At 38.3% G+C, this 12,807-nt stretch overlaps 1 protein-coding gene across 1 annotated transcript; it reads left to right on the top strand.

The window, feature by feature from the left end:
* Positions 1 to 9,069: 9,069 nt before the first annotated feature.
* Positions 9,070 to 12,601, top strand: LOC147482391 (uncharacterized). The gene is made up of 4 exons (XM_086579302.1): positions 9,070 to 10,104; positions 10,565 to 11,899; positions 12,124 to 12,384; positions 12,545 to 12,601. Exons 1-4 carry the CDS (start codon positions 9,070 to 9,072, stop codon positions 12,599 to 12,601), a joined length of 2,688 nt encoding a protein of 895 aa, XP_086435428.1.
* Positions 12,602 to 12,807: the final 206 nt, after the last annotated feature.

Below are 12,807 nucleotides of genomic sequence, written 5' to 3'. Positions count from 1 at the left end.
CAGAATTGGCATGACGATTTTCAGAAAAGGGAAGTAAAATAAATCACAAAAGTTTATAATTGACAAGCAAATGCTTCGTTTTTTTTTATTATTTAATTTGTTTGGCTAGGTAAGTCAATAATATATATATTCTTTAGCCAAAAACGTTAATAATATACTTAAAGTTTGTAAGATCGAGAAGCAACCATAGTGCAGTACATAGTTGTTTATAGGTCAAGCAAACCTTAGAAAACACTAATAGGGCATTAGAAGAGAATGAGTATTTTGCCTTTTTTTTTTTTTTTTTTTTTTGGTAATCAACATATATTATATATTAAGCAGAGTTTACATTAATTCTATCATTATCATCTTCCAAGGAGTTCATTAGCCATATAGGTGGTAGCTGGACCCATTCACAAAGAAGATGGATGTTATTTATATAGTGACTGTCATAAGATGCTAGGATATGTGCAAGTTTGTTTCCAGTACGTCCTACACAGTTTGTAGTGACGTGATCAAAACAACCAAAAAATGCTAGTGCATTATTGAGAATGAGTTGTAATGTCCAAATTTTTTTTTGCTGCCTGAAGACTTGTCTCCACCTCTATATTGTTTGAAGTACTGTCTATACCAGCTAATTCCTTTGAGTAACGCTCGGCATATTGCCTCTTCAGAGCATTTGTCCCATCCCTGTTTTCTTCCTACAAGTCCCATCCCTGTTTTCTTCCTACAACAATATAGATTCTATTAGTCTCTTAAGACATAGCTATAAGTTGATTTGGCTCTCTGTTTTTTAAAACTTGCGTCAGTATTGAGTTTCATGTAATTCTCCAAAAGGGGGTTCCACTTCTGGAATTGTTATGACATCTGTAGGGCACAAGAAATACTTATAGTGCATTACAAAAGAATGAGCATTTTGAAGGTGCAGAAAGCCACCATGGTCGTATACTCGTATACTAACATCAATGCTGGAGTGCTGGACCATGTTCATAGGTCAAGCAAGCACCTTTTTTTCAATATTAGCATGCTCTTTTAAACAGACCACCATATGATTAAACAACGCAATTCAATAACTTGAAAAACAGGATTTAAAGATAAGAATACGAAGAAAGATTGGGATGTACAATAGACACTTAAAAGTACAACAATTAAACTAGATTAATGTCTTTCCTATCCCTTCCAAATAAAGTTCAAATGATAAGTAGAGGATAGTCTAACATTTATATATCCTGTTTAATTAAGTTTATATTTTCTTTTTCCGTTAGTTGATCATTGAGATAAGAAAGATGATCTCACCTTCGATCTTAATTTTATTTCAATTCATAATGATAGTAATACTAATTTTAATTATAATAATAATTGTTATGACATCACAATAACGCAGCGAAGTAGTTATATGTTGAAACTTCAAGATTGTATGTGTTACTAATTGATATCGTTGTCATACAGAAGATCTCAAAATATATTTGTAGGAGAATAGGCAATTACATTGGGTGACCGCAATGACTTTCAAAAACAAAGAAATTTATGAATCATGTGTGCTCCACAGACTCCATAAGCGAATAATAACATCAATGTTATGCTTATTATTCATTTAGTGAAGAAAAAAACATACGTTTTAGTCAAGATTGTTTGTTTTATTAATTAGATAGACCAAAATTTGGACAAATGGTTGTCGGGCACAGTCCAAATGATATCACTACATGGGAATTGGGACATCTCAACAACAAATTTAAAAGCTCATGGAGCTCTACTGAACTCATATATACAAGTTTTTTTTTTTTTTTATAAGTAGAATTTATTAGAAATGAAGCACTGTTACTGTAGGTGATTGAGAACATCACAAGTTCTGCAACTGAAAGAAAAACATACAGGGAACTAAAAGAAAATAACAGCCCTAGAATAGTACATCCCCAGAGTTGACCATTATCACATGAGGCCAATCCAGTACCAAGTTTCTGAATTGGTATTGTCGCCTTTCCTCATAATTAGACATCCAACACCACAACACCCCTTTGATCTCCCCAACCGTTTGTGAGACCGAGCATTCTTTATTCCTGAAAATATGATAATTTATGTTCTTCCATATTACCCAAATAACAGCATATGGCAAAAGACTCCAAATAGTCGATCCGAAATTCTTCCCTCTCCTTCTCGGCCAATTTGCAAGAAATTCTTCGACTGAAGCGGCTTGCGCTAGCAAAGGAAACGCCATAACCATTGGTTGGAGCATGTGAGTTCATACCTCTAAAGCAAAGCGGCCATGCAAGAACACATGACTAATGCTCTCCATAAGCATATTACACATAGTGCAAATGGGAGAAACCACCGTACCTCTACGAATTAGAGCATCCGCTGTTAAGGTTTGCCCAAGCATGACACACCACAAGAAGAACTTCACTTTTAGAGGAATAGAGATTTTCCAGACAACTCTTGAAGGAAAAGGGGTGGATATGTGTTCCGAGGGACAACCATATTCACGGATTTTATCATAGAAAGAGCTAACAGAAAAGGTGTTGGTCTTGGTCCACCGCCATAAGCAACTGTCCACTTCATTATTCATTTGGACTGTCTCGAGTAATACGGTTAGATTAGCATATTGTTGGACTTCCCAATCATTCAAACTTCTTCTCAAAAACAGATTCCATGCGAAATGACCATTCTGCATGTGTCCAAACTCATGAACATATTCCTTTTTATTAGTGGACGCTTGAAAAATAAGAGGGAATTGGTAAGCCAGAGGCACTTCACCGAGCCATACATCCTTCCAAAATAAGCATTTCTACCCATTTCCCACATTGAAATTAACCCCACTCTTAAAATACGGCAGTACCTTCATTATGCCTCTCCAAAGGCTACAACCGTGAGATTGAGTTGTTTCCTTGGGCCACCATCATTGGTTGTCATTGCTATACTTTGCACAAATCATAGCACTCCAAAGAGAGTCTTCTTCCACCATGTATCTCCATAGCCATCTCCCAAGTAGAGCTTGATTCATGACTACAAGTTTTCGCAGCCCGAGACCCCCATCTTTTTTGGTGAGCAAACTTTCTCCCAATCTACTAGATGGTATTTCCTTTGTTTATCCGAAGATCCACAAATAAAGTCACAAATCAATCGTTCAATAATTTCAGCCACACCTTTCGAAATACAAAGTAAAGACATGACATAAATGGGAAAATTTGAGAGAACACTACTAGCTAGGATCAAACGCGCCCCTTTAAACATTAGTTTACACCTCCATCCACCGAGTTTCCTTTGAACTGTATCGATGACTGGCTCCCATGCCTTCTTGTTTTTGTGAGTTGACCCAAGAGGTATACCTAGATACTTACAAGGGAGTTGTTCGACAGCACACCCCATTGCTAGGGATAACTCAGCCAAGTGTTCTACCTTCCCCACCGCGAGAATAGAAGTCTTTGCCATGTTTGTTTTCAAACCAGAAACAGCTTGGAAATAAGCAACACTGCTTTGATAGTAAGCAACTGTGGGACAGAAGCATCAAGCAAGAAGAGAGTATCATTTGCGAATTGAAGAACAACAACTTCAGGACCATTCGCCGCTGCCTTAAACCCTCTAATATAGCCCAAATCTCTTGCTTTAATGACCAGTCTATTCAATGCCTCCATTACAATGTTAAAGAGAAAAGGAGAAATAGGGTCCCCTTGACGCAAACCTATCTGGTTGCGAAAATACCCAGCAGGAGATCCTTCGACAAGCACCGAAAAAGAGGTAGAAGTAATACAAGTCATAATCCAATTCCTATATCTTTTGCCAAACCCCATCCTCTTTAACCAATAATTCAAAAACTCCAGTTCACATGATCATATGCTTTCGATATATCCACCTTGCACACAACTCCGTTATCCTTATTCTTAAGACGAGTATCAATACACTCATTAGCTATCATAGGCCCATCTAAGATCTGTCGACCCCCAACAAAGGCACACTGTTGCTGCGAAATAATTGATGGTAGCACCCTTTTGATTCTAGTGGCGAGGACTTTAGATATTATCTTGTAGATTCCACCGACAAGACTAATCGGTCTAAAATCTGTTAAAGATGTAGCGCCGGGTTTCTTGGGTATGAGTGTGATGAAAGTACTATTGTTCCTTCTGTCCATGGTCGACTGATCTTGAAACTCTCGCACTACGTCCATGAAATCAGATTTAAAGAAATGCCAACATATTTTATAAACACACATTTGAAGTCCATCTGGTCCTGGAGCTCTGTCTCCCCCTAATGCATTAATGGCTGTAACAACTTCTTCTTCAAAAATGTCTCCATCCAAACATAAGGCCTGGTTTGTTGTGATACTGTTAAACTCTAACTCATCCAGTTCAGGTCGGGCCAGGGGATCCTCTGAGTAGAGATCTTCATAATATTTCACGATGTGTTCCTTAATGCAATTTTTGTCTCGGACCTCCACACCATCTACCATCAAAGTACTAATGCTATTGACTTTGTTTCTAGCACTAGTTGTTTTGTGAAAAAACCTGGTGTTATTCTCTCCTTCTTTGAAATATTTGGTTCTTGATTTTTGGCACCAAGATATTTCTTCCCTCTTCATAAGCTCCTTTAGTTCACACTTTAAACTTGCCCTGTAAACTTCTTCGTCAGTCGACAAAGGGGAATGCTCCTCTTTATGATCCAGGTCGTCAATCTCTTTTGTTTTGTTCTTGATAATCCGATCCACCCTGCCAAAACAGTCTTTATTCCATGCCTTCAGCTTTAGTTTCAACTCTTTTACCTTGCGCCACCAAATATAACTTGGCAAACCCTCAAAGGAAAAAGAGTTCCACCATTCCTCCATTAGACTGATAAGGTTTCGATCCTCGAACCACATTAGTTCGAACCTAAACGGAATAGGCCCTCGGTTAGATTGAGAATAGTCTAAAAGCTTTCTCAACGGACATTTCCGTTAATGGACATGTTCGTAAAACAGTTTATATAGTGTCTTGAACAACCTTTTTATTTACGCTTTGTAAAGACTGGATTTGTGTAAAGCATTACAGTTCGAGAGAATAGGGGATAACGGTGGTTTGATGTGGATTGACTGAGTTCATGATAGATGTGAGCTGTATACGTATTAAGTTCTTTGGTGCAACTTGAATTAAGTCAGACGTAGTTTTTCTTCTCTTTATATAGGTAAGTTACCCGTGTTTCCTCCTCTCCCGCGTCAAGTCAAGTTCTGGACTTGAAGTCGTTTAACGAGCCATGATGGTGAGTAATGGGAGTTTAACAGAATGTACATCTAAAGCTCCGGTCATAATGGTGACAGTTGTGGTGTACGTTATTAGTAGTTGTGGTGCGAGCATTTTAGAGGTCACTACTGGTTTAGACTGATGGGACAACCTCTTTGTAGAGGTTGTATACTTGGGCCGAGTTACTGATGAGCGATCTTATTAGTATTGGGAGTCGGTTTGTAGGAGCATTGTGGTTGATATTCATTGGATGTGAAAATTACTATATCAGCTTTGCAAGACGCTATATAAGCTTCTCAAGACACTATATAACGGAAGTCTTGTACCAATAAGTTTTCCATTTGGATTTTGTTGGATCAAGTATGCGTGAGTTAGTTTGTATTACATGATATAAAAAAAAAAGCTCTCTACGCTGAGAGAAAAAACTAAGCGTAGCAACTCTCTTCTTTCTCTTCTCTATTCCTGTTCTTTATATCACCTCTCTTCTCTCGACCTCCTTTCCTTTCTTCATCATATTTTTTCAGATTTATTCCTTTTTCTCTAAGTCTCTGTTAATATGAGTTATCCAGATCTAGAATTCATTCCTGATGAGAGTGAAGATGATGAGCTCCACCGTCTTCATCTCCAGATGGAAGCTATGTGGAAGATCAACAAATTTCCAGATGAGATTAATTTGGATTCTATCAATGAAAAGGAGCGTAAGCTTTGGGAGAAATCTCTGATTGGTAAATTTTTCTCTTCAAGAAAATTTGATGAGATGGACATTCGTAATGAATTAGTTAAATCATGGAATTCTAATTCTAAAATCACTATTACTTTCTTATCTAAGGGTTTGTTCAAATTTAGTTTTGAGGATGAACAGGAGTTGAGGTTTGTTCTAGAAAATGGTCCGTGGTCTGTTCATGGGTATATTATGTCTTTAAAATAATGGATTCCTGATAATCCTACTAATAACTATTGTTTCCAAGAGTTTAGATTGTGGATTCAAATTTTTAGTCTCCCTCTAGAAAGGTCTACATGGGAGAATATACATAAAATAGGCTCTGCTTTTGGGTTAGTTGTGGCGATTGATTCAGTAAGAGGATCAGATGCTGGGAACTCCTTTTCTCGTGTTCAAGTCATGTACCCTATAAGAAGGAGGATGATTAGTTCTGCTATGGTCAATCTTCATGGGAAACAATCTGTTCAGATCTCCTTCAAATATGAAAAGCTTCCTGTCTTTTGCTACTGTTGTGGATTAATTAGTCATGATTATAAGGAGTGTAAGGCTTTTATTCATCATCCGTTACTGGGTAAAGAGGGTAAGTTTAAATCTAAAGCTGCTTCTGTACTTCCCTTTTCCAATAGGATTCTAGCAGCTTCTTTCAAGTTTGGTATTGGAATCCAGTCTAGGAAAGTTCTGGAATGGGATCCCAAGGCTGAAAACTTGGGGAAATGTATCCCTATGGAGTTCAAAATGCATGTTTACAATAGGAAAGAAAAGCAACCCACTATTGATATTTCCTCTGAGTCTGTCTCTGGGTTTGTTGAAGAAAGTCATGTAGAGAAGTTGATGGTAATGGAGGAAGGAGAGGTGTCGTCTAAGGTTAACGATTTTGCTCACAACATGGATGTAACCGTTTCTGAGGATTCAACAGATGCTAGCATGACATCTGGCAAGGGTGGTCCTTCTGAGTTGTTAGGTTTTGTTGCAGACAATTCGGTTATTCTTTCTGGAGCATCTATCAATGATAGATTGCCATCTGGCAATGCTGTTTCTTCATATATAGAATGTAATTCTGTGGAAAATTTTGGTTATTTTTCTGAAGGCTTGACATCTGGCAAAGATGGTCATTCTAATATGGAATGCAATTCTGTGAAAATTTATGATTCCACTTCTGAGGGGGTGACATCTGGCAAGGATGGCTCTTCTGATATGGTGTGCATTTTGGAGGAAAATGTTGGCTTGCCAACTAGCAATGTGGTTCTCTCGGATGATTCTGTCTCTTTTGAAGGGTTCCTTCTTGACTGTCCTATGGTTAGCTTTATGGAGAATAATGGTAGTGAATTGGAGTCTGCAGGTTCTATGGTTTCGGGTTCTGGTCCGTTGATAAGCAACAATATTCTTCATATATGGATGTGGGTCTGGTTCCAGGCCCAAAGGCATCTTTGAATCCCCAGTTTTCTTCTAATATGGGTCTAGGATCAGGCTTTTCTTTTAATAGTTTTAGAAGCCCATCTGCTATATTGAGCCCATCAAGGAGGAAAAAAGCTAGCCCTTCAAAAGCATATTCGAAATACAAATCCCACTTGTTTTGTCCTGTTTCTCAAATACCCATATCAAAATCTCATAAGATAGCTTTTAGGGTTACATAGACTTACCCCCCCATTACTAGTTGTCAATTAGTGTTACCCCCCCATTTTCAAAAATATTAGTGATGCCCCCTATTTGTAAGATCCAACGGTCAGATTTCTTCATCTGAAAAAAAAAAAAATCATCTCGTAGCCGTTGGATCTTACAATTGGGGTAAGTCTAACTAACCCTAGCTTTTACTTCTCCAAAACAAAAACATCCTTTTTACAAAAAAACATTCTCTGGCATCTGGTCCTATAAATGTGTCTAAGGTTGTAACCAATTTTGTTGACGGGGTGCATGTTTTCAAGCCGGTTATCTCTGAGTTTATCGAGAAACAGGAGTATGAGACTTACGAGGGTACATTGGAAGAAGGAAAAGCTGGAAATTCGGCGCATGCGCTCATTACACACTTCTCCTTGGTTAGAGAAGAGAAGTTGGTGGTTCATAGATTGACAACCAAAAGAATGCTGGAGTTTTCAGAATTTCTTATGGTTGAGGAAAGGGTTTCAAAAAGGAAGAAGATGAGTAGTAACATTAATCCATACCCAGTAGGGAAGGAGCTTCCTCCTTCTGCTAGTGCAAGATGGAAAAGAAGGAACAATAGGCATTGGGAAGATGGGATAAAAGAGGATCTGGAGGCCTCAAAGAGTTCAACTAAAATAAATAGAGAGAAAAGGAAGATGGATGGGTTCCATGAGGAAGATGGTTTGGAAGATGGGAGAAGGATAAGAAGGCAGTTTGTGCAGGGAAATATAGTGAGCAAAGGGCTCTAGAATGTTTAGAAGAGAGTGATAGGGTTGTGGAACACGGTATGTTTGCTACTAATCCAGTGGTGTCTAAGGTTTTGCTTAGACCATCTTTGGGAGTTTCTGATGTTGTACATGTTTGTTCTCTTGCTGATGTTCATGGTTCTGATGATGGTTTTTCTAGTTCTGATGGTGGTTTTTCTAATTCTGTTGGTCATATAGGAATTGGCATTCCTGATAATAGTGGTGGTCTGAATAGTGATGCTCTGGGTTCTCTGTATAAAGATTCTTTATTAAAAGAAGTTTCTCAAGGCTCAATCTCGGTGTCCTCTCTTGGAAGCTCCCTTAATCCAGCTTCTGCTTCTGCTCATGAGTATGATTCTAGTAATTCTAGCTTCTGTTCATATGGTAAGGGTGGAATGTCCAGTGAGAAGGAGTCTTCATCCACAAGTTATTCTAGTTTGTGTAAGGGTTTTGATCCATATGAGGGGTCTTCTGATAGCTCTAGCAGTTCTAGCTCTGGTGGGTTTGCGGTGACTGACCCTTCTTAGTCGCCTCTGTTTCCACGACGATTGAAGCCTGGAATTGTCGGGGAATTGGTTCCTCCACGACAATTCGATCACTAAAGGACCTAATTTTGGCCTCAAGTCCTGATATCATATGTCTAGCTGAGACCAAGGCTTCTGAGAAAAAGTTGCAATTAGTTAAGAAAAGAATAAAGTACAGTGGTAGTTGTTTTGTTCCTGCGGTTGGTCTCAAAGGGGGTCTTGCTGTTTTTTGGAAAGAAGGAATACATATTGACATCATGGGGGCAACCTCTAATCATATTATAGGCAAGATTTCTAATTATCTTTCTAGTAATGATTGGTTTTTTTCTTTTGTCTATGGTGAACCTAATGTTGCTTTTAGGAAAAGGATCTGGGATGAGCTTCGTGATCTCTCTTCCCTTATTCCAGGTCCTTGGCTTTTATTTGGTGACTTTAATGCTATCTCCTCTAAGGATGAAAAAACTGGGGGGAATGGGATTAATTTCAAATGTTTGAATGAGTTTAATAAGATGATTGATGATATTGGATTGGTTGATCTGGGATTTAGAGGACCTAAATTCACTTGGTCTAATAATCGGTTATTTGGAAATCATATTCTGGAGAGGCTGGGCAGAGCTCTAGCCACACCAAATTGGCTTGAGTTGTTCCCTCAAGCTGCTATTCATAATTGCCCTAATGCTTCTTCTGATCACTCAGCTTTTTCTATCAAACTGGATGGTTCTATAGCTCCTCTGAGTAAACCTTTTCGGTTCTTTGAGATGTGGACTCATGATCCCTCCTGTAAAGATACCATTGCAAATGCTTGGGAAGATTCCTCCCCTGGAAATTATGTTGGAATGTCTGGATTAACTGTTCATAGAAAGATGAAGTTCACTAGTAAAAAGCTGAAGAAATGGAATAATGAGGTATTTGGGAATGTTTCCTTGAATATTAAAAAGGTCAAGCAAGCTCTGGAAAAGGTTATGTATGAGGATATGAAGGTTGAAGAAAATTATTATAGGATAGATTCTCTGAAGAAAGAGCTGTTAGACTTATTAGAAAAGGAAGAGAGCTGTTGGAAACAGAAGGCTGGGTTTAACTGGGTGGCTGAAGGTGGAAGGAATACAAATTTTTTTCACTTATCTACGATTTACAGAAGAAGAAAGAATAATATAGAGAAGCTCAGAAATGAGGAAGGAGGCTGGGACAGTGATAGGAAGGGGATAGGAGAAAATGTCAATCAATATTTCAAGAATATATTCATCTCAGATAATATTCCCCCAATGAGAAAGTGCTCAATTTGTTCAGTTCATGTATCACATCCAATGAAAACATTCTTCTTACCAAGTTCCTTCTGATTTGGATATTTGGAATTATGCAAAGAATATGGGATCCTTAAAGGCTCCTGGACCTGATGGCTTCCAAGGTGTCTTCTTCCATAAATATTGGGATATTATTGGACCTGATATCTCTATAGCTGTCAAAGATTTATTTATCTATGGGAAACTCTCACCATGCCTAAATGAATCCTTTATCACTCTCATTCCTAAAATCCCTAACCCAGAACATATAACAAAATTCAGACCAATAGGTTTGTGTAAATTTTCTTATAAGATCATTTATAGGATTCTGGCGTCTAGGCTGAAAGTTCATTTGCATAAATTTATCTCTCCTCTGCAAGGGGCTTTAGTTAAAGGCAGATCTATTGGGGACAATATTGGGTTGGCTAGTGAGATTATGCATAGGATGAGGAAACTAAAGAAGTAGAAACAGGGATGGATGGCTATTAAACTAGACATGGCTAAAGCCTTTGATAGGGTAGAATGGAGCTTTGTGGATCAGATTATGGGAATGTTAGGTTTCTCTGAGAAATGGAGAAGACTTATTCAGCAATGCCTCAGTACTGTGTCCTATAATGTTTTACTGAATGGATCCCCCCTTGAAAAAAAATTTCTTGAAAGAGGTATCAGGCAAGGGGATCCTCTCTCTCCCTATCTTTTCATCTTAGTTGCTGAGGCTTTCTCTAGGCTTATTGCCCAAGCAGAGGATGAAGGGTCTATCTCTGGGTTTAAGATTAGAAGAAAAGCCCCTGGCATTAGTCATCTTTTCTATGCTGATGATTCTCTAATCTTTTGTAAGGCAAATCTTTTAGAATCTGCAAATATGAGAGGAGTAGTGGAGGAGTATTGCAAAGCTTCTGGGCAAGCTGTAAACTATGATAAATCCAGAGCTTTCTTCAGTGGTAATGTTGCTTCTAAGCATCAGAGGATGCTTATGAAAAGGTGGAAAGTTAGAAAGTTTGATGAGAAGGAGATATATCTAGGAGTTCCTATTCTCTTGGGAAGAAAGAAAGCAAATGACTTTGAATATCTGGTAGAAAAGGTGCATAAAAAAATCAGTGGTTGGAAATCCAAAATCCTCTCTACTTCAGGTAGAACCACTCTGATAAAAACTGTGGCACAGGCAGTCCTAATATATGCCATGACCACCTATATTCTTCCAGTCAACATTACAAATAAGCTGGATAAGCTTAGCAGAGATTTTTGGTGGAATGGGTCTGATAATTCTAGATCTTATCATACTCTCAGTTGGGACAAACTGTGTAAGAGTAAGGGTGACGGAGGTCTGGGGTTTAGGAAGTCCAGAGAGATGAATCAAGCTCTGATCAGCAAACATGGATGGAAGCTTATGAAAGATGAACATTCTAAGTGGGTTAAGATTTTCAAAGCAGCTTATCCCTCTTGGGAATCGATGATAGATATGAAAACTCTTCCTAGAGATGTCTCTTATTTCTTTAAAGGTATTGTGAGAACCCTCAAGCTTATTAAGAAGGGGTTCCTGTGGAAGGTGGGAGATGGTAGTAATATCTCTGTTTTCATGGATCCATGGATTTCTCACTTGGGCAAACCTCTTATCCTTAAGGATTTGTTAGATCCTGGTCCAGAAGTCATCAACCTAAAAGTCAATCATCTCATCTCCCAAGAGGATTTTTCTTGGAATCAAAATAGATTAGGAGAGTTGTTTCCTAATAAGATAGTCTTATCTATCAATCAAATCATCATCCGACCACATTCTATTCCTGATCAAATCATTTGGCCTTCTGACAAGGTTGGTCGATTTACATTAATGTGCTTATAAATTCCTCTCAAACCAGTCTGAACTCCCATCTAGCTCATCCTTTAATCCCCTTACCATAAAAAAGCTTTGGAAATTAAAGTTAGATGCTGCTTCTCAGTTGTTTATTTGGAAGCTCTATTCTAATGGGTTACCAACTGGGGATATCATTCATAAGCATAAGTTTGGGGGACATTTCATGTGGTTTTTGTCTGAAGTATGTGGAAACTGCTCATCATTTGTTCTTCTCATGTGATTGGATTAAGAGGTTTTGGTATGTCTCGGATGCTATGTTGGATGTTGGGGCACATCCAGACTGGAATGTTTTGGATTGGCTTAATGAGTTCATAGGATGGTGTGGGGTGAAAGATGAGGTTCTTAATCGTAAAGGATACTATTGTCTCTTGCTCCTTTATGAGATTTGGACTAGTAGGAATAAAGCTAGGATGGAACAACAGTCTAGTAGAGATCAACAAGATGTTACAAAGATCTTGAAGCATCAAGATTGAGATGCTCGAGGCTTTCCTTTCCAAAGAATGATCCTATTTTACCCAATGTTCGCCTCTGGATTCTATTAGTTCTTGGTGTCCTCCTGTTGATCCTTGGACTAAAATAAATTTTGATCTTTGGTTATGACAGGGACTAATGGTAAAAGCAGCAGCAGGAGTTATTTGCGAGGAATCTGAGATGGTGTGATCATAGGAGCTGCTTTTAGGAGGTTTTATGCTAAGGATGTGGTACAAGCAGAGGCTATAGGAGCTGAAGTGGCAACTCTTTTGGCCCTACATCTGAAGCTATCTTCTGTCATTTTGGAAGGCGATTCTTTTTCTGTTGTTGCTAGCTTTAAAGAATGTAATTCGTCTGTAAGCTGGCATATCTTTGCTATTGTATGTTTTGTAAAG

Source organism: Coptis chinensis, chromosome 8, assembly GCF_015680905.1.
Source record: "Coptis chinensis isolate HL-2020 chromosome 8, ASM1568090v1, whole genome shotgun sequence".
NCBI lineage: Eukaryota > Viridiplantae > Streptophyta > Magnoliopsida > Ranunculales > Ranunculaceae > Coptis > Coptis chinensis.
Note: the sequence above shows the minus strand (reverse complement) of the source record. Positions and strands in the feature narration are given on the sequence as shown.

What these genes read in the sequence shown, in the direction of transcription:
- LOC147482391 (XM_086579302.1), top strand. Translation starts at nt 9,070, where the DNA reads ATGGGGGCAACCTCTAATCATATTATAGGCAAGATTTCTAATTATCTT. An exon ending in TCATTTGGCCTTCTGACAAG is followed by an intron (nt 11,900 to 12,123) that starts GTTGGTCGATTT and finishes TTTTGTCTGAAG; the next exon opens with TATGTGGAAACTGCTCATCA. An exon ending in CTAGTAGAGATCAACAAGAT is followed by an intron (nt 12,385 to 12,544) that starts GTTACAAAGATC and finishes TGGTTATGACAG; the next exon opens with GGACTAATGGTAAAAGCAGC.